This window comes from Laetiporus sulphureus (genome assembly GCF_001632365.1).
Source record: "Laetiporus sulphureus 93-53 unplaced genomic scaffold LAESUscaffold_38, whole genome shotgun sequence".
Taxonomy (NCBI): Eukaryota; Fungi; Basidiomycota; class Agaricomycetes; order Polyporales; family Laetiporaceae; genus Laetiporus; species Laetiporus sulphureus.
The window spans coordinates 337,618-357,546 of NW_024468547.1; the positions used below are offsets into that span (position 1 = coordinate 337,618).

General features: G+C 51.8%; 5 protein-coding genes across 5 annotated transcripts; 4 read left to right on the forward strand and 1 right to left on the reverse strand.

Annotated features, from left to right (window-relative positions):
- The first annotated feature begins 2,916 nt into the window (after window positions 1-2,916).
- LAESUDRAFT_729020 (uncharacterized protein) lies at window positions 2,917-4,081 on the forward strand. The gene is made up of 3 exons (XM_040909557.1): window positions 2,917-3,230; window positions 3,290-3,467; window positions 3,526-4,081. Exons 1-3 carry the CDS (start codon window positions 3,018-3,020, stop codon window positions 3,924-3,926), a joined length of 792 nt encoding a protein of 263 aa, XP_040761459.1. The 5' UTR covers window positions 2,917-3,017; the 3' UTR covers window positions 3,927-4,081.
- Window positions 4,082-6,419: 2,338 nt separating this feature from the next.
- Window positions 6,420-7,709, forward strand: LAESUDRAFT_729021 (uncharacterized protein). Its single transcript, XM_040909558.1, has 3 exons — window positions 6,420-6,710; window positions 6,769-6,952; window positions 7,011-7,709. The coding sequence occupies exons 1-3, from the start codon at window positions 6,495-6,497 to the stop codon at window positions 7,406-7,408; spliced, it is 798 nt and encodes a 265-aa protein (XP_040761460.1). The 5' UTR covers window positions 6,420-6,494; the 3' UTR covers window positions 7,409-7,709.
- Window positions 7,710-8,240: 531 nt separating this feature from the next.
- LAESUDRAFT_814568 (uncharacterized protein) lies at window positions 8,241-10,400 on the reverse strand. Its single transcript, XM_040914601.1, has 4 exons — window positions 10,339-10,400; window positions 8,848-10,287; window positions 8,590-8,789; window positions 8,241-8,539 (listed from the first exon to the last, which is right to left on the reverse strand). The coding sequence occupies exons 2-4, from the start codon at window positions 10,141-10,143 to the stop codon at window positions 8,458-8,460; spliced, it is 1,578 nt and encodes a 525-aa protein (XP_040761461.1). The 5' UTR covers window positions 10,144-10,287; window positions 10,339-10,400; the 3' UTR covers window positions 8,241-8,457.
- A 3,618-nt stretch (window positions 10,401-14,018) lies between these two features.
- On the forward strand, window positions 14,019-15,085 carry LAESUDRAFT_814569 (uncharacterized protein). The gene is made up of 3 exons (XM_040914602.1): window positions 14,019-14,275; window positions 14,334-14,517; window positions 14,579-15,085. The coding sequence occupies exons 1-3, from the start codon at window positions 14,063-14,065 to the stop codon at window positions 14,977-14,979; spliced, it is 798 nt and encodes a 265-aa protein (XP_040761462.1). The 5' UTR covers window positions 14,019-14,062; the 3' UTR covers window positions 14,980-15,085.
- A 3,226-nt stretch (window positions 15,086-18,311) lies between these two features.
- On the forward strand, window positions 18,312-19,763 carry LAESUDRAFT_704399 (uncharacterized protein). Its single transcript, XM_040906551.1, has 3 exons — window positions 18,312-18,809; window positions 18,867-19,047; window positions 19,107-19,763. The coding sequence occupies exons 1-3, from the start codon at window positions 18,588-18,590 to the stop codon at window positions 19,505-19,507; spliced, it is 804 nt and encodes a 267-aa protein (XP_040761463.1). The 5' UTR covers window positions 18,312-18,587; the 3' UTR covers window positions 19,508-19,763.
- Window positions 19,764-19,929: the final 166 nt, after the last annotated feature.

Genomic DNA, 19,929 nt, shown 5'->3' on the forward strand with positions numbered 1-19,929 from the left:
TGCGTGCGAAGCACCCGTTTATATGTGCTGCCTGCGGTGCTGCTCTCATCTTGATTGACACCTCACCTGGAGATTCCCCCGTTTCGCCTGGACAGAACATGAACAGGCCCAAGAACCTCTTGCTCCTGCGGTCTCATCTCAGAACTTGCGCAACACACCTTCGTCGGAGACTTGGGACTGAAAGGGGCGGACATATCGAGCGCGATCAGGGCGAAAGACAGCGATCCGACGGCGACGCACGGAGCTTGGACGCAATTGCGTGAAGACGAACTTCGGGAAAGTCCCGCTTGTATGCGTCACTCTGCGTATTTGGAACATTGCAAGGGAACCCCCTGTAGTACGACAAGATACTTCGATGAATACGAGTATCAAATGATCATGAACGGGATTACCTGAAGCTCGAATTGTCAGCACGCCACTTGTCTCGGGATGACTGGCTTCGGGCACGATCAGATCAGCATGAGATGTTCGGTGGTCCCTCGAAGATTTCCGATGCACATTCACAGAGCATGGTTCCGGGTCTCGATAAGATGCTCACGGTCGCCCAATTTACGGAATGCAGGACGACTCGGCCAGTAGGCGCTCGTCCAAACGGGCTTGTATGTGTACTTGGTGGCAAACGGTAATGTCTACGCAAGGAACTCAAGTACGGCTGAAAGGTAAGCCGCTCTTGTTTGACTGCCCTTAGCACCTCGGAAATAATGCAATTTGAAGAATAAAAAGCAGTACGGTGAAGCAGTCCCATTGTTTATAAATACGAAGTGACCAAAATAGAACCATCTGATCTTCGAACGGTAATGTCCCCCCCTCCTCTCCTAGGTCCACCCTCCCGATGTGCTCGGGTGGGTTGGGCTTCTGTGATGCCCGTCATTTGTCATCGGGTCAGCACGGATTTGTCGGTCCTCTGGCCAGTTGTCGCTCCACAGATATGGATGCCCCTGAGAAAGACATAACGCTGGCAGGACCGCTCACGATCACCGAACACCTTCGCGATGCTGTTACGACCCGCATGGTCTTGACAATTTCTGGGTCGAGATCGTTCGTTCAGCATCATGGGTTCACCAAGCACATGGACCGTAGCCGAGGCCAGGAGAGACTTCTTGCCAGAGAATCTATCATAGAATGATGTGTACGATCTACGCCAACCTGCAAGACGAGGTCAAGCGCGTACCGGCTCAAACAGGGGCTTTTTTAGATCGATGATCAACATTACATACATACGATGCTGCATTTCTCCGATGACTCCTGCAATGATCAACGAACGGTCTTCCATGGTCGGCCTTCGGACCTCGTTTGCCCGCCCCAATACAGTTCTCCATCCCAGGGCCGGAGACCAAGTGCTCTCCTCAAGGTCGCTTCGGCGTACTGTAGCTTTTCCTAGTAGCTTCAGTGTTCAAGCCCCGCTCCGCAGAAGCAATTTACGTTCGCCTCTCATAAGCATCGGAGACAGCCTCCAGCTCTGCGCCTTTTCAAGGAACCGTTATCGCTTTTCAAGATTACAAGACACCTGCCGTTATGGACCCTGCATCAGCTTACCGCACTAGCCTGGGCCGGCTATTTCTGAGCTTGTTCACAAGATGCTCTCGAACCAGTGAGGATGGTCGCATGCATTCCCAATTTAGTGCTCAGTCAAGCCTTTCAGCGTTCTCCGCACGTCGGTTTGCCGGCGGCAAAGAAACACATACGCGCGCCGGATCAACTTTTCTGCTCCGTTCGACAGGTCACATGTAAGATAGTGTTTATCTCCCACCGATGTCGCAAGTTGAAGAGCTCAGTTGTAGGCCGCTACCCTCTGGACCGCTAATCACCGATCAATGGTCAATGCAACGAACGCGCGCTTCCCTCGTAAATTGCACGCGGTTGAATACAATGGACGTCAACGTGCAGCGCGTCATCTTTTCGCTTTGAAAGACGCACTGCTGATATATTTTAATATCGCTATAATACTGCGGCTAGCGAGTTCCTCGTGTCTAATCCCCACATCCATGAGAGCACAATACTGCAACCAGTTGTCGCGTGCCAATGGAGGCCCATTGTTGCCGACGTTCTGGGTTTCGCGAATGGCGCATCGATGGTATGCGAGCGCGGCTCAAGAAGTGACAAGCAACGTAAACAGGCATCTCGGCTAAGGCCAACTACCGCGATGGATCTCCTCTTGTTGCACCGCATGACACAATCTAATAATGAAACATGCAAACATACCCGCAGAATGGCTTTGCCGATCACGCTCTCGGGAGGAGCTTGCGGGGCGCGTCTACAAATCCGGTCATTCGGCGGCTCTTCATTGCCTCTTCGCCTTCCCTGTTTCCATGGCAGTTTTGATGGTCTTGCAGCCCATATCCGTGGCTAACGCGCCTTATGTCTCGCATCTCTTACCGACTCGCATAGGCCACGGGAGCGCCGTTGCCGAGATAGAAGCGTAGCAGCCGAGTCCTAAGCGCACTTGCTGGTTTGTTCTCAATCACCAGTTCGGGCGTTGCAACGAGACCAGCTGAGCAGCTCTGATGTGATCAGGGCTTCATCTTCGGCACCGCAACTTGCAGTAAGCTTACTGGATTGTTCCTCTAAGCGATGCGATCTCATCCTGTATTCTGAACGATCGTCTTCAAGCGCATCTGACTGGAGTGGCTTCAATGCTGCATGCATCAATCCTCTTCCACCTTCTTTGTCAGAAGCGTCTTTTATTGCAGTGCTCGTATCAACGATTGATAGCGGCTGCGCAATGCCAGGCATTTTCAGTGACATCCCTCTCATGCGATCGTGATATTGCACCATACCTCTCGCATGCAAGCATATGCATCGTCGGGTATGCTGCCAAGACCCGCGTGGTGCTCGATCCGTGTCCTCGCTAGAAAGAGGAGGGGCATGTGGCGAAGCATCGTGGCGGGTGGCTTCTCGGGCGGGGGGGTCTACTCGCATGAGTATAAAATTGCAGATGAATTGTCATGCTTGAATCAAGTTCCTCTCGCTCCACCAGGCCTTTCGAACCACCGTGTCCTCGCATCGCCCTCGTCGCTATGTTCACTAAGGCGTTCTTCAGTTACGTGTTTCTGGCCACCGCTGCCTTGGCAGCCCCTCGAGGTAGTGGGTTGGCCAGCCGTCTTGCACGCCGCGCTGCGGGCACGCACCGCTCGCAGCCCTTGAAAGCCGTCGAGCACTCCACGGGAACGGACGTTTCCAACGTGGTGTACAGCGGGAACTGGGCCGGTGCGGTCTACGCGGAGCCTTCGGTACGTCGAGCATTGCCTGTGTATATTCTGGCGGAGGTACTGACTTGTTCACTCCGCAGGGTACATTCACCGCTGTCACTGGCACGTTCACCGTCCCGACTCCTAGCGCTCCCGGTGGTGGCGGCGGCAGCTATTCTGCATCAGCATGGGTTGGCATCGACGGTGACACGTGCGGGAATGCCATCCTGCAGACTGGCCTTGACTTCACCGTCTCTGGCGGTAGCGTCTCGTATGATGGTGCGTCAAGAGTGGCCTTGAGCTCGGAGGCTTCCTGATTTGACATTTCACTTGCCAGCTTGGTACGAATGGTACCCTGACTACGCTCACGATTTCTCCGGCATAAGTTTCAGCGCTGGCGACTCAGTCCAAGTCAACGTGACAGCAAGCAGCACGACGTCGGGTACTGCGGTAATCAAAAACCTGTCGACGGGACAGACGGTGACCCAGGACCTGAGCTCATCGTATGCTCTGTGCGAGGAGAATGCGGAGTGGATAGTCGAGGACTATGAGGAGGGTGATTCGCTCGTCGCCTTTGCCGACTTCGACATCGTTACCTTCCGGAATGCCTACGCGACTTACGCTTCTGGCGAAACTACCGGCCCGTCGGACGCCACGCTCATCGTTATCCAACAGAACAGCGTGGTCTTGACCTCGGCGTCGACGAATTCTTCGTCAGTCACGGTCACCTACGTGTGAGAGGTTCCCATCATAATAGAAAAAGAACCTTTTTGGGAGCACGGAAACGCGTGGACTTACGATGTTGATGAGATGATGACTTTTGCTTTCTTGTACGGATGTATTTGTTTTTTCCGTCCTACTAGGTGGTTTGCTATAAAGCGATACAGGGAATGTGCTGTCTCAGAGTCAACTGCTGTGCTTCTGCACGGTCTGATGAGACGCTCACCGTGTGCGAACAAATGGCAAGACACGTATGCAGCTGCGTAGCAAGGGAGGGATCAAGTAAGGGGAGCTTTGCCGCAGGTTATTGGTGCATCGATTGGCTCGATGACATGTGCATGCACAGTAGAAGTATGAGAAGTTTGGCGTGAAGTGTGTACATGCTTCGCCCTGATTGTTCTTATAAGTACAGATAATTGTGTTGCGAGTCCGGTCTCACTATTAAACACATTTGGAAGATCGTTACATCATTTCTGAAAGAACCAAAGGCCATGTCCCATACGATATTCTAGCCTCCCACAGCTGTGTGGTCAATTTTTGTGAACTTGTATGTTATCGCGGCATGAATATCCATGCAATCTGACAACAATCATTAGCCGTGGATCAAGCCTTTCGTAAGCCATGCCCATAAAAGCCGATAGAGACAGTGAGTGACATCAATGGCAGGGTGCGTTTTCGGACCCGTTGATTTCAACCTTCCGAGCAATCTTCTTCGGAGCTAGTGTAAGGAGTATAAGAGGCTTAGCGCATGTGCAGACAAAGTCGACACCTCGAAGATGCAGGGGAAGGTTGCGCGACAAATTGGTTTGGTGGCGATAATGATGCGTCAAAAAAGGCTGATTGATGTTGCAGTTGGGAACTAGGTATTTTGTCATACTATAGTAAAGCAAGTTATAAGTAGATCGTCTCCCAGTGTGACCGGCAAACATCACGTGACCATGCGACGGTGGCCCTGAGGAACAGGCGCCCAGGGATTTCGTCTGAGGCTGATGATGACTGCGGCAATCCTAGTACTCGCATTGGACCTCAAATATTCCCCATCCTTCGACCAAGCTCGGCTGCATTTCAGGCACAAGTTATATGAACTCTCAGATGCCGTCAGAATATGTGGCTGCAATCAAGCCGTCTTGAGTGCACTGTGCGCCGGGTCACCCGCATGTCCCGGTGATTCCTCAACCTTGGTTATATTGGTGTCCGTCATCAGCGCTCAGCACTCGAATTCAGCATCGGTACGTATTTATTCGCTGATGTCCGAAGTCGAACGTTTTTTTGTCTCCAGCGGAGGAAGGGTCCATGAAACAAGGCACATTCCATAAATGCACCTATGCATTTCTTCTTTCAAGGGAACGTCCATGGCACAGCGCTTGTTATACATGTGATGTGATCGTTCATTCCTTGTTCCGATGCTATCTTCTATTGCAATCCCTATGCCACGTTTTCACATCAATGGAAGAGTGTTGTTTTGCGCGCGTATTTCTGCACCTCCTCGTCTGGACCGAATGGGGCTGCTTCATCGAGCGCGTGGTGGTTCGGATTCTATTCCACTGTCATTCAGCGCGTATGCGATTGAAGCGGTTAATGGCTCACGCGCTGTCGCACTGCCAGTTCAACGCTTAGTGTTGTCAGCGGATCATGCAGAATTGGTGCGTGTTTGGGGAGGAGTGTTTCATTCAGTGCATTTGCACCCGCGATAGTAGGCGGTGATACAGAACGGCCTGGAACTTGGGTCAAGGTAATCATGCTGTCCAGTTTCATATAGCATGATGCGTACGGCATCCACAGTTCGTCGTGTCTGCAGCTTCCCATGCTTCCCCGCAGTGAACGTTGACCAGATCCTGTCAACATTCACGTTGCATTAGAGAGCCACTCAGTGGACTCGTCGAGTGGCGTTTCTACCCTCCTTTGTCCCAGAATTTAATTGTTTGTGGGCTGCCAAGTATATACACACTCGCTCGTGCATATATGACAACGACAGTTCTTATTTAAAATGTGATGCACGACACAGAAGCCTGCGCCACCATTTGCGTCCTGCAGCGCATGCATTTTCAGTTCAAATATTCCGACCGAGGACTATTTTAAGACCACCTGTTATTGTCTTTCCGGTTCTTAATGCTCATCAATGATCGTGTTTGACAGAAGCAAGATGCATGCTGTACAGTCATTGACAATAACAATCTAAAGAGCAGGTCTTCTTGCTGCCAATCCAAGCATGCAACGTGCGTGCTGTACAGTTATTGGCAATAACCATCTAAATACCGGGTCTTTTTGCTTCCAGTCCTGGCATTCAGTGAACAGCAAACACATCATGCTTCGTGCCTGTATCCACATTTAACGCTGTGCCCTTGACCTCGCTTGGCACCTCGTCCGCTCTCCAGAAGGAATGTGGCATATGGTGCACCGAGAGATGAAGTATGACATGCCGAAAGGCGCGCTGTGATGGCCGGCTCTTGCTTCGATTGAGCAATATGCATCATGAGAGTATAAAGAGGAGCACGGTACGTCTAGCTCGTCAGGTTCCTCTCCTGCATCAAGTCTCATTCGAACACTTCGCGTCCTTGCATACTTCCCTCATCTTTCCTCATCGTCATGTTTGGTGCTTCTCTTTTCAGCTATTTGCTCTTGGCTACAGCCGCTGTTGCCGCTCCCAGAGGCACCAGGCTGGCAGAACGCATTGCCCGCCGCGCCACAGGCTCTCACCGTTCGCAACCTCTTAAAGTCATCGAGCAATCGATAGTTGGCGACGTCACCAATGATGTACAGTACAGTCCCAACTGGGCTGGCGCGGTTTACGCTGAATCAGAGGTACATTAGGATGCTCGACATATTCTTGAGCGGAGGACTCATCTACCGTTCGGCACAGGGATCATTCACAGCCGTGACCGGCACATTTACGGTCCCCACTCCCAGTGTGCCTAGTGGCAGTTCGGGCGGCACATACTCGGCAGCTGCTTGGGTCGGAATCGATGGCGACACTTGCCAGAATGCCATCCTACAGACCGGTGTCGACTTCACGGTCGACGAGAACGGCGACGTCTCGTATAACGGTACGCCAGCCGCAGTTCGCCCTAAAGCATTGCGTCGTCCTGATGATACTTCCAACAGCCTGGTATGAGTGGTATCCTGAAGTCTCCTACGACTTCTCCGGCATCAGTTTCAGTGCCGGAGATGTTGTACAGCTTACCGTGACGGCGAGCAGCACGACGTCGGGCACTGCGTACATCGAGAACCTGTCGACGGAACAGACGGTGACCCAGGACCTGAGCTCTTCGTATGCTCTGTGCGAGGAAAATGCGGAATGGATCGTCGAGGACTATGAGGAGGATGGTTCACTCGTCGCCTTTGCTGACTTCGGCACCGTTACGTTTACCAATGCAGAAGCGACCTACGATGGAGAAACCGTTGGCCCATCGACCGCGACGCTTATCAATATCGAGCAGGATGGCGAGGTCTTGACCTCGGTGTCGACGGATTCCTCCTCGGTCACGATCAGCTATCAGTAAGGCGATTTTAACAAGAAAGGAGACAAGGCGAAGTTGCTGGCAAGGGTCCGGATGGCGAAAGGAAAGGTTTGATATGAGATGTGTAGTAATGTATTTCGACGTGTGGTGGCTGCCGAGTATACGAAAAGAAATGAATGCGTATCATTTCTTGGCGTATCGCCGGAAACGAGACTTCAAAGATAGCATTGTCATCCTGTTATGACGGGAACGCTATCTATAACAGGGATAACTCTCTTTCAACGTATCGTCCAAGAATTGTACCTTTCATTACGCCAATGGGACAAACCTTGAAAGAAATAAGACATAAATGACTGGCCTTTCTGTATAAAACGTCACCGCTACCAATTGGTAACAATGGAACGTCTGTTCATCGTGCTCATGATTGTGGGTCACTGTGATGATCTGGAAGCGCCTGCAGGACGATTATTGATTCGCAGAACCTAGCTTGTTTGACTCAGCCAATTGACATCGACGAAGTTGAGCCAACCACATGGACTCATCGGTTATTTCAGAAAATATAGCTTGAAATACTGTAGCTGTAGCGGTAGGATTTCAGGTAGTATACCCTGTCATCGACGCTATTTTTATAGTGCATTTTCTTTTCCAGTGACAAAGAACAAAAACGGTGCTTGTGGAGGCATATGATCCCCTCGTCAGATTCCCGACCCGTCTGAACAATAACTTCAGCAAGCCTCTTGTCCATTGCGTTGTCCGTATACTGCTGAGGCATTTAATTTTGAGTTTGTTGATCATCTTCCACTACATGTAGCGTTATCTGATTCCCAAGACTCAAAGCGTCACGATGAACAAATACATTGATGCAAGTTATCCTCCAGGCGTGCAAAGATATACATGACATAAATTCTGAACTAAAGAGATGGACTAACTGTTAAATCTTCCAGGTGTGCATGATAATGCAGATGCTAGACAACTGAATACAGAGAATGAGGATCATCGATGCAGACTGGGAAAAGGGTATTTGAATGAGACGAAAGCTTGAGGTCAGCTATGGCGAGTTGTGTGTCTTAGGCTTCTGATGTTTCAGCACTTCAAGCGCTTTGCTTTGATTTCTTCAACACTGCGCATGTCCTATAATGACGACGCAGCACGTCGCAGCGATTGGACCTGATCCTATGACCAGATAAGCTATGCGTTCGAGAGCTCTACGCCGATTGACTCACCATTTCCCGCAATGCTCGCAACAGAGGGGCTTGATATTCTCCGACGATTCTTTGCCAGAGTCTACCTGAAATGAGCCTGAAGATGCCTCTAAGTCGTTTTGTCTCTCTTCCACCCTGCGCAGGTGTGACAGTGTTGCGAGATGTCGTCTCACAGTCTTGGTGTCTGGTGACATGTTCTCATTGCAGACTTCGCAATGGTACTGAGAATATAACAACGAGTTAGGAGGAGAGAGTAGGATGTGAACGCAAAGGACTTACAGGAACCTGTCCTTTCCTCTGCCATTTGTAGAACCTTGTCGAGTCTGTTAATTCGAAAGCTCTGGACCGCAACTTCCGCGTCGGCATGATATTCTCTTTCCCTTCTCCAGCCATACCAGAGACCGGAGCAATCAGCGTTCTGATGGACATTCTTGGGTCTTGTGGGGGTACTATTCGTGATTTATAGTCAAAGTCCTCGTGAGCTATCGCTAGCGGGAGATACTTCGCCTGTTCGCGGATGTGTACTGAGGATGACGCCTGTGCGGGATATGCTTCCATTTGCGAGCGCGTCACGGGCAGTGCGTCGATGTTCGACGGCAAGAGGGGCGGTTTATGATTTGAGTGAGCCGAGGACGATGGCATTAGATAGTTTGGCGGAATAATTGCTCCCTGCGACAGCTTTGAAGATGTGCGATTCAATGGCAGAAGAGAAGAGGCATGATCTTGGTCCAGCTTCTCATTGAAGGGGTTCCATGGGCCCAAGAGCGGCGCGGGAGGAAGATGTCCCGAAACCGATGGGTGATTCCCTCGAGTCTGCGCCATGGATGATGCCTGTACAGTGTACGGTGTCATATGCGAGGGACCTGCTTGCGAGGTATTACATGTGGATAATGGAGGAAACATCGAGTGAACTGCATGCGGATCCTCTTGATAAAGGCCCCAGGCGGTCCAATCGTCGGGGAACGGCACGAAGTCCTGGTCGAACGTATTAGTCGCTTCGGAGAGGACCGAAGACGATGCTTGTGGAAGATACATAGCCTCCTGCCGATATACAGGTTGTAGGGGATTGCTGCTCGTCGTTGAATAGCCTGATAGCGAGTTGTCGCCGAAGGGAAGACAGGAACCGGGATGGATAGGAGGTGGCGGGATTTCGTCGAGCATAGGCAGGAAGTAGTCGAGATGGAACTGGTCGAGTTCAAATGAGGAGGCATAGCTCTCAGCCGGCTGCGAGGGAACCATGAAATAGAGGCCGTAGAAGAGTGACTGGGATTCACGAGGGATGGGACCAGAAAGCTTGGGCAGCGCAGGAGAGGCCTCTCGAAGGGAAGAGTACCCGTTCCAATATGATTGCTGGGGCGCCGGACGGAGGAGATTCCAGACATCCTCCGAGAATTCGACGGTATTTGATCCGGCTGCGGGGTGGAGAGCGATCACACTTGATGAAGGATCCGGCATGCTGTCGAAGACGGAGCATGCGGACAGAGGCTGCGCTGCGGGCTGCTGACACTGCACAGGGCGTGGAGGGTCGAACGTGTCGTAGGACAGATCGTCGAAGGGATTCTGAGGATAGAACATTTCGCGAAGCAAGGGGGGCGGCAAATGCGGATGGGCCACGGTTAAAGGGCTGCGGCTTCTTGTGCCAGGGAGCGAAGATGAATCAGCATCGGAGAGGAGATTATAGAGGTTCTTATACGCGGCCTTGACATGGCTAGGAACGCTCTTGAAATGAGTGTGAGTGTGGCCAAAGTGTTCGTTTGGGCCCTGACTTGCCTTACAGAGTCATTCTTCGTGGCCCAAGAATTTAGCCGACACTTTGACAGTGTCACGACAACTTCATCGCTCCTCGATCGTAGCATCCGTAATGAGCCAGTGATGCGCCGTTCCAGAGAGAATGGTGACTCTTCTTCCGAGGACAAATTCCGTTTGAGTATAGATGCGTCGAATGGCACGTACTCCGCGAACCCATTGACCGACGGGATCGGCGGAAGGGCCATACGTGGCACGCGTTATGACATGAGGTCCAAGACTCGGTCAATACAAACATTTAAGCCTAGACGACGAGAAATCACGGACTTCGTGGCAATCAACAAAGCCTCAAAGAATACATTTTCACATTTGCGACGTCTCAATGCTCCGCGGAGAATTTGGTCGCGCTGAGCAATGTCGGATCTGCATAAAATAATTCTCAACGCCGTCAAAATATTGATATGGCCCTACCGCCAAATTTTACTGCGAAAGACTTCTGCACCGTTGACGTGGCCGATCTAGATATAAAAGCCAGATTTTCGGCACGCAGGAATGGAACATTACGCGACAGCGAGTCAGAGCCAAGACGCCGAAGAAGCCTGTCTGACAGGGCGCCCATATAGTCATTATAAGGGTTAGCCTTCGATCGAAAGTGGGACCGCGTACCTGGATCTTGAAGTAGGCCACAGCAAAGTGGTCGAAGCAATTGTGACCGACCATTACGTGACCATGCTCTCCGATCCTGGATCTTGGCGCACAGGAAAGAATGTCGTAGCCAGCATGATCTGTGTACATTGTCGCGACAAATTCTGACCGCAACAGAGTTGGAGGAGCGCAGTCCAGCCGTTGTAGATACGTATTGTTTTTTTTGCCAGTCTGTCCGGATCTTCAGGGGAGACTGTAAATGCCCAACCCCATTTCCAGCTTTGCTTAATCCGAGAAACCGCGCTGATATCGCAGCACGCGGTATTATACGGGTAAACTTTCTGGAACGGAACGTGATATATACACCACGAACTATGGGGTAGCTGACAGCAGAGCGAGTAAGTGCAATCACGTCTCGCGCCGGCGGCCGTATTGCGAAAGCCCGAATAAATTCTGCCTCATGCCAATGCAATGCTGCGTAAATTAGTTGGGAAAGAGCCTGTCCGTATTTATAGGTGTCGCTAGCGGCAGATAGGAAGCAAATGGAAAGCACTCCGCAACTTGACAGCTATGACAACTTGGCGGTTGGCCACAAGCTTGGTCTGGCCACCGAGCCGCAGCGAGGCTCCAGTGCTGCCGCATCCTTCGGACGGACCTATGGTTGCTATGCTGTTCTTTGATGACCGATGAGGCTTCGCATCACCCAGCGCGTGAGAATATTGTTACGCACAAGAGAAAAATCTGTCTGAATCTTGACGAATAGCGCACGCCTTGTGTCAAATCTCCGCGACACGTTATTATGAACCGCTTGTTGACGTCGCGAATTACATGCGTGCCAAGGCATTTTCTCGTTCGAAATCCCTTTTGCCATGCTAGTGGGCTGTGAGAAAGAGACAGAAGGTTGGAAAAGGATGCCTTTGCCGTTACAGGCGGAGAGGATAGAAAGGACAGCGAGGATCTCGTGAGCAGGCACCCCCTCCCCCATATAAGCTCACTAACTGAGCAGGCATGCAACGTCTGGACAGGGTAGGGAACATCGAGAAGCGATGCTGAGATGCCGCACGCTTGAGGTACGCATTATGAGACATCAAAGCAACGAGAAGGCTTCAGTCAGGAGAGTCGCTACAAAGAACATCTGACAGCAGGTTTTGCGGAGAAAGCTATGCCACTACTGGGATGAGCAATACCCACTCACACAGCGTTAACCTTGAGCGGCGTGGTCTTCAGGAGAAAAAGGCGCGAGGCCTCATCCCGCACTTCACTCAGTAGCAGGGCTATTGAACTGCGTCCCGCGTCTCGACTCTTCAGGGGTGAGCCTCCAATTGATGTCCAACCTTCCGTTTTGCTTTATCCGAGATAACATCCTAGCACAATGGTCTGCAATAGCAAGTGCAATGGTTGTTCTGAATGTTGTCCCGCTATCGGCGGCGCGCTCGCGACAGTGGGTCCGAGAGGGCATCCACTCCGTCAAAACGCAGAAGGAGACTTGACTTGAAATGTCCGAGCAGGTTCCATTGATCTGTGAAGCTTTGAATACTCGTAGTGCGCATCACTAGCAGCAAGCAAGATGGGTAAACAGAGTTGGATAGGGACTCCGCGGCTCGACAACGCCACAGCAAGGCGCTTGGGACAAAGAGGTCACGTGGATGGGCGGTGTGGCCACCAAGACTCGTGCTCTTCAGGCTCGAGCTCCCCCCAGCCGCGAATTCGAACGTCTTTCCGCTCGCGACCTCTTTCTACTGCATAAGTTCCTTACATGCTGCTAGCTATTCTCAGAAGCTTTTTTCTGACTAAGTTACAACGAGGAAACTTCGATCAAGTTTGCTTGAACAGATTTTGAAGTCGTGGAGCGCTGTGTTTTCAGCCACATCTCTGCAGCGCTGGGCCTAGAGAGGCTTTATTTTCCTACTCAAGGTAGCATCAAATGCAGGGCTCGCATCGCCGCCTCGCCTTTCCGTGAGAATTGCGTTTACCCTGGTCCTTCTGGCCCTCAAGGCTGTACTCATTATTCTCTAATGTCGTTGCTGATGAGCGAATCCTTTTAAACAATCATCCTCGCCCACACTTTATGAATAAACTCTCCTCGCGCTCGTCAAGTCGCATTCTCACATCCATGGGAGCGTGTGGCTCCGCACACGTAATCCCGCATACCGGCCTCTTGGCCCGAAATCACCAGGTGTTCTTTGTATCCCTTGCCGCTGTGTCACTCGAGCATCCTCGAACGGTACAGCGGCCTAGACTGTTTCTTCCTATGCGGCGTAGCAAAGTCCTGTGCCCGAACGCCATCTTGTACCCAATTCTGGTGGTGCCTAGCTCATGCTGCTTTACGAAGAGACGGGATCTCGTGTCGCCCTGAAGCATGTGGCCATGCTGCGCAGCATCACGAAGATGACGTCGGTCAATTCCGCACACACTGGGAATATCGTCGTGACGTTGCATGTGCCTCCGCTCCTTTGGACTATGTGGTGGATGTCGGTGGCATCGTTGTGTCTTCTGGTCCATACCGCTACATCGATCACCGAGGCTGCCTCAGAGGCTTCGTAGGGCTCATCTCGGTTCGTATGTATCATCTCCCGAGACGCATTCAATATGCATTCAAGAAGTCCTCCCATCATCACATCAGATGCTGGCGACAGACATACATTCAGTTTCGTCTGATCTTCTTCATTCTCAACGGAATTACTGATAATTCGCTTCATAAGGTGCTTACGATGTGCAAGCATTGATGCCCTCGCATGGTTGAGCTTGATCAAGACTTGTTTCTCCCGCCGATAAGCGCTATCTCAATGCCGGTTTTCTCAATCTTCCATTCGATGATTCCGGGCTGTAATTCTGCACATGGAATCACACCTCGATGTTCGGTGTCTGACTTCGCGTAGAGGTTCGTGGCCGTTCTGGAACAAAGGAATCATATGGTACCTAGCTGTGAGGTATTATTTGCGAAATTGCTGGCCGTATGGCGAACTTTGTTCAGTGTGGGTACACACGCTCCCAGGGAGTATAAAATCGATCACGGCACGATACACTTCTGCAGGTTCCTCTTGGTCCCTTCAGCCCCATTGAACCCGCGCGTCCTCGCACCTCTCGCCCACCTGTCGTGATCATGTTTGCAGTTACACTCCTGAGCTACGTGCTGTTGGCCACCACCGCTGTGGCCGCCCCCAGAGGGAGTGGCCTGGCCGGTCGTATCGCACGTCGTCGTGCGGGTTCCCACCTCTCGCAGCCCTTGAAAGCCGTCGAGCACTCTGCGGACACCGGAGTCACCAACGTGGAGTACAGCTCCAACTGGGCTGGTGCTGCCTATGCAGAGTCTTCGGTATGTTTGTAGTCTCCAACGTATGTTCGACCAGTTATTGACTTGCGCCATTCTGAAGGGTACCTTCACCGCCGTCACGGGCGAGTTCACCGTCCCTACTCCCAGTGTGCCCAGTGGCAGTAGCGGAGGCTCATACTCCGCGGCGGCTTGGGTCGGCATTGATGGCGACACGTGCGATAACGCTATACTTCAGACGGGTGTTGACTTCACGGTCGACGAGTCTGGCTCTACCTCTTTTGATGGTACGTCTGCAATTGTGCACACACGTCACGATGATTTGCGTATTGAGTGCACTCGTCTCAGCTTGGTATGAATGGTACCCGGATTACGCCTACGACTTCTCAGGCATCAGCATCAGCGCTGGAGACGTGATCAAAGCCACCGTCACCGCGAGCAGCACGACATCCGGCACTGCAGTCATCGAGAACTTGACGACGGGACAAACGGTGACCGAGGACCTGACTTCATCGTACGCGCTGTGCGAGGAGAACGCGGAGTGGATCGTCGAGGACTATGAGGAGGGCGATTCGCTCGTCGCCTTCGCCGACTTTGGCACCGTCACGTTCACTAACGCTGTCGCGACCGAGGCTTCCGGCAGCACCGTCGGTCCCGATGATGCGACGCTCATCGATATCGAGCAGAACAACAAAGTGTTGACCTCTGTCTCGGTGAGCTCCTCCGAGGTCGTCGTCACATACGAGTGAGATGGCAAGGTGGTGGCTTCAAGGGAATGAAGTGTTCGGCAGGGTATGCATCGGTAGAAAGTGTATGATTAAAATGTTTTGAAGAGGGTAGCTTTGGATATGGAGCTTACACCGATTGCGTCTTGAAACGATACACGCATGGACCACTGGACAAGTCAGAACTGACTGCGCTGTCTTAGCTAGAGCATATGCTCATGTCCAACGTCAGAAGGTAGCAATGAACAGGTCATTACGCACTCGGTGACGAGACCCGAGTGTCTCTCCGGCTTTCATCCTTCTCGCAGCACGGCAGATGGCGGATTTGCATCCGGAAGGTGGCCTCTTGATACCGTATTGCAAAACTCGAAAGAACACACGGCCCTCAATTGCAGCGCTTCACGTGCTTAGAGAAGTCTCCAAAACGCATAATAGAAGACATTCGTTCTCGCTTTGCGATCTCATGAACAACCTACGTTAATGACATCAGTGTCCATTGTCGGAGTTGTTCCAGCTGTAGACGCATAGGGCAGGCTCTGGGACGCCACATCATATGCTAATCTAACCTCCTCCGTGTGCCAAGACTTCCAACTCATTGATGATTGGATTTGAGTCAATAGACGCCCGATCGACCAACTAAAGCGGAGGCTGTACGCCCTTGACAGGGTCCGTTTCATTGAAGATCATCTGTAAGCATGGGTCCTTGTTGACCGCTTGTGATGACACTGCGCAATCGGCATCCAGGGACAACATGTGGGGGATTTCGAAATTGATCTCGGAAGGAGAGCGCTGATTACGTGGCAGGACTAGTGGTGAACAAATTAGCTTCGATGAGCGAAGTGCATGCAGACACCATATAGAAGAGACGACCCCAGCGAGAGGGGAGGAAGTCGGTACGACGAGAGTCTCGTTGATGCCGATTCTAACTTGTCCTACTCAAAGGAGTGAGATATGATATGAAGAAACAAGAATAGATCGCACCTCCCGATGGAGACGATGCTGCGCATGTCGACAAAAGTGGATCAGCTGCAAAAGTCATACCTGCGACAATCAAGTAGATCTATTGTCAGCGAATTCATCCTATGGAGTATCAAGATGTGAAGAACGATGACGTGGATTTAAGGATGAAAAAAAAGGTCCAACGTGACCATGCGCAGCATAATTCCTGGGAAGGGATATAGCTGACAGAAGGCCCGCTGGCACGCGAATCAACCTTCCGACGGCATGTATATAGTGTGCCGCCGCCTTGGTAGGCTCTAGGAAGCCAAAACCTAATTAGATTACCTTAATTATCAAATTGCATTCGGTTGCTGGAGATCATTAGTGCACGTTGGGATGTGCGATGTAGATTGACCATACGCTGCATCTCTTCATCCTAATCATGGTCGCTCCCAGGTAGCCCTACTGCTAGAGCAACAGAATCAGCCTAGCAGGAGACATAGTCGGGCTCGCGTAGTGTCATTGATGAGCAATGAATGACTTTGATACGATTAAAAAGCTGTTTTGAAGAAAAAGGCATCGCTGGATTAATTCAAGTTCGAGTCCGCGGCTGGGCCTGAGTGATGAATCGATGATGGTGGCACCATGTGGTCACAGTCAGTCACAGCCTCGACGTTCATGTCACGCCGGCGGGGATCACAGCGCAGAGCGCCTCAGAACGCGCCCTCCTTGTCGTCCATGTCGTCCACCATTGTCACCCCTCCAGTCATTGCGTGTGCACTGTAAGTCCTTCGAGTTTCTGCGCACTCTTTGAAGCTGAAGCTGAAGCCTCAAAGCTTGCAGTCTCGATGTCTCAATCTGCACTCCAGCTGCTGGGCCGGGAAGCTCACTTCGCATTGTTTAGCAAAGTGCAACAGTGTCCTCATATCTCTCTACAATCGCCCACTCTGCCGTGTACATATTCGCCTAAGATAGCTTGTATAGTGGCCATTATTTTGACCTGTCGACAAGCGTGCCTCGACGCAGCTCGAAATCTTCGCGAACGCGATGACAGGCCTTGGTCTGTTCGTCAACTTGTTCCACTCGCTTTGCGTTTCCCACAGCTGCCAGTCAAGTTCCCCGTCCTATCTCAAGGCCAGAAATATCATTTTCGGGTAATACTTCTAGCGATATACGCGGTATTATTGGAGAGCGAGTGGCCCTCAATGTGGACATGTTAAGCCACTGGGCAGACTTTCCCGAAGGATGGACTTCTGGTGAGTAACTGTATAAATGTGTGCCTGCTGCGGAAGGCTGAGTCTTTAACTACTTTCCAGCGGATCAGGGCAATCCCGTATTCCGTGGCAGACAGCATACCAGACCACGTGAGGACAGCATCCTTCAAACGTTGGCGAGGAGTAGATGCAGAACACGGCTGAATTGAACATGCATCTCCACGAGCCCGGTGAGTGGTGCTTCCCGTTGGGCTGTATCCACTCTGCACCGCATCCTGGCTGGAGTGCATAACAAGACAAGCAACGTGCATTCTTGGCATTACTTCCATTGTCTGTGGGACACCTTTGAGGGACAACCCGGACGTGATCAACACCGACTCGCGGCTTCTGTATTCGATCGAATGGAAAGGGGAACGATCGCGCATGCTGACTGAAAATTTGTATTAGGGCCCTGGATCGCGACATTGAAGTACATGATGTTGGCATAACTGATGATTCGCGCAGGAAGCCTTACACACCAGCTGATCCAGTTTACTGCTCATTGAGCGCGTCTGGACCGTCATACATTTCTCGAGCGCGGAGGCTGGTGCCTCGCCTTGCCGCCTATCACTGGACGTGGAAAGGGAAAAGTTCCTATGAATGGTCTGCTAAACATTGCTGCGAGATATTGACTGTGCGAACGCTTGGGTCGTCGAATGATCGGAAAGGCAGGTAAGTTTAGATCCGACATCGCCGTTTTACATGGAAGTTGATGCATTGCGGTGAAGCTGGCAGATGGGGCGTGATGGCTGTTCCCTCCTACAGCCACCTCGTACGTGTTCTATCTTCTACTCGTCGACTAACGCCGCACTGTCAACGCTGGTGCATGCATGGATCGCTAATAGTCTATGCGGTTCTACCTCAGGACACAATTCTTCTTCCGCTCAAGGGATAGGCGTCGATGCCAACATGGGAACTGCCTTCTTTGTTTAATCATGACAATGAAACGTCACAATGATGATATATCAGTGGTGTCGGCGGTCTATCCTCGGGTGCTCGGCTGTTTGAACGCTCACAGGACAGTCCGATCCACGAACAGTGTCCTTGTATTCTATATTCAATTCAATGCGCCGGCCATACTCGGATCCATATCTTATTCTGTTCTCATCGGTATTCGCTATCAGATGCAGGTGCCGAAAAGTACTTCTCACCCCCTCCCCCCCCCCCAAATGTTCCATATTCAGGGCGCGATCGTCCAGGGCGCTCTGTCTATTGGGTGCTTCGAGAATCAATTCCCATAGCTACACGCAACTATCTGCCAAGGATAGAGAAGGAGGGGTTGCCATACGGCCCAACACTGAACAGAGTTCTCGAGGAACATCAGAATGCGTTTGTATAGATAGATATAAAGGCCTTGTGGAAGAGCTGTAGCATCCAGGTCTCTTGGCCGAACCACTCCCTTCTACCTCGCGTCCTCGCATCCTCCGAACGTTTGTCAACATGCTCATTGTCTCACTCTTAACCGGCGCGCTCTTCGCCACCGCCGTATTCGCTCGCCCCAAGGGCACTGACCTGGCTGGCCGGATTGCGCGTCGTCGCGAAGGCTCACACTTCTCGCATCCCATTGCTCCGGTCATAGCTGGCGAAAACAGACCGAGTACAGATACGCGCAATGTTCTGTACAGCTCCAACTGGGCTGGTGCTGCATACGAAGAATCCGATGTTCGTGCTGCATATCTCGAGCCCGATGGACAGTGTGGTTGATGCTGCTTATTTCAGGGCTATTTCACGGCGGTCACCGGCACCTTCACTGTCCCGACGCCTAGCGCTCCCAGTGGCGGCAGTGGCGGCTCGTACTCTGCATCTGCATGGGTCGGCATTGATGGCTACACGTGCGATAACGCCATCCTGCAGACCGGCGTCGACTTCACCATTGACAATGGAGAGACGTCGTACGATGGTATGTGGATAGCGTGGATCCCATCAGGTGGTTTCTGATCAGCCACACTATCCACACAGCCTGGTATGAGTGGTACCCTGATTACGCATACGACTTCTCGGGCATCACCATCTCCGCGGGCGACTCGATCCGCGTGACCGTAACGGCGAGCAGCACGACGTCGGGCACGGCGGTCGTCGAGAACCTGTCGACGGGGCAGACGGTGACTGAGGACCTGACTTCATCGTACGCGCTGTGCGAGGAGAACGCGGAATGGATCGTCGAGGACTATGAGGAGAACGGCTCGCTCGTGCCCTTCGCGGACTTTGGCACTGTCACATTTACGAGCGCGACTGCGACAACGTCCAGCGGAGGGTCGGTCGACCCGGCAGATGCGTCGATCATCGATATCGAGCAGAACAATCAAGTGTTGACTTCCGTGACGGTGAGCTCCTCGGAGGTCGTAGTGACCTACGAGTGAGAGAAGTGGGGAGATATTCGGACAGGGTCGGCTTGTTTTCTTCGTGTCCATGAGGACATTGTCAGGCTCCATGCGCCTTTATTGAATGATGAAGCTGTCGAGGTTAATACTTAGATATACCCTGCTGGCGACTTGATTGTTCCTAGCTCTTTAAGACATCTATCTGTCTGATGGCGCAGATGCGATGTCTAATATCGCAGAGCGACTGTCCGTGCGTCATCATTTGGACTAAGTTCTCTCGGTCCATTACGAGGACGTATTTGATCTCTGATGTAGGGAACTCGCTGCGAACGCTAGTCCCGCGGCAATTGGTGCGAAGTGAGTTGAGGAAACGTTTGCGGAGCAGGAAGGTAGAGGAAGGTGCTTGGAAAAGAAATCGTCACATTTTGAGTTGCGAATACATGATAATGTGTCGGAGGAGT

Bases quoted from the DNA above. Each gene is read 5' to 3' on its own strand.
- LAESUDRAFT_704399 (XM_040906551.1), top strand. From the start codon at position 18,588: ATGCTCATTGTCTCACTCTTAACCGGCGCGCTCTTCGCCACCGCCGTA. The intron at 18,810-18,866 runs GTTCGTGCTGCA...TGCTTATTTCAG, and splicing joins CTGCATACGAAGAATCCGAT to GGCTATTTCACGGCGGTCAC. The intron at 19,048-19,106 runs GTATGTGGATAG...CTATCCACACAG, and splicing joins TGGAGAGACGTCGTACGATG to CCTGGTATGAGTGGTACCCT.
- LAESUDRAFT_729020 (XM_040909557.1), top strand. From the start codon at position 3,018: ATGTTCACTAAGGCGTTCTTCAGTTACGTGTTTCTGGCCACCGCTGCC. The intron at 3,231-3,289 runs GTACGTCGAGCA...TTCACTCCGCAG, and splicing joins CGGTCTACGCGGAGCCTTCG to GGTACATTCACCGCTGTCAC. The intron at 3,468-3,525 runs GTGCGTCAAGAG...TTCACTTGCCAG, and splicing joins CGGTAGCGTCTCGTATGATG to CTTGGTACGAATGGTACCCT.
- LAESUDRAFT_814568 (XM_040914601.1), bottom strand. From the start codon at position 10,143: ATGTTCTATCCTCAGAATCCCTTCGACGATCTGTCCTACGACACGTTC. The intron at 8,790-8,847 runs GTAAGTCCTTTG...TTATATTCTCAG, and splicing joins AGAGGAAAGGACAGGTTCCT to TACCATTGCGAAGTCTGCAA. The intron at 8,540-8,589 runs GTGAGTCAATCG...ATCTGGTCATAG, and splicing joins TGCGAGCATTGCGGGAAATG to GATCAGGTCCAATCGCTGCG.
- LAESUDRAFT_814569 (XM_040914602.1), top strand. From the start codon at position 14,063: ATGTTTGCAGTTACACTCCTGAGCTACGTGCTGTTGGCCACCACCGCT. The intron at 14,276-14,333 runs GTATGTTTGTAG...GCCATTCTGAAG, and splicing joins CTGCCTATGCAGAGTCTTCG to GGTACCTTCACCGCCGTCAC. The intron at 14,518-14,578 runs GTACGTCTGCAA...CACTCGTCTCAG, and splicing joins TGGCTCTACCTCTTTTGATG to CTTGGTATGAATGGTACCCG.
- LAESUDRAFT_729021 (XM_040909558.1), top strand. From the start codon at position 6,495: ATGTTTGGTGCTTCTCTTTTCAGCTATTTGCTCTTGGCTACAGCCGCT. The intron at 6,711-6,768 runs GTACATTAGGAT...CGTTCGGCACAG, and splicing joins CGGTTTACGCTGAATCAGAG to GGATCATTCACAGCCGTGAC. The intron at 6,953-7,010 runs GTACGCCAGCCG...TACTTCCAACAG, and splicing joins CGGCGACGTCTCGTATAACG to CCTGGTATGAGTGGTATCCT.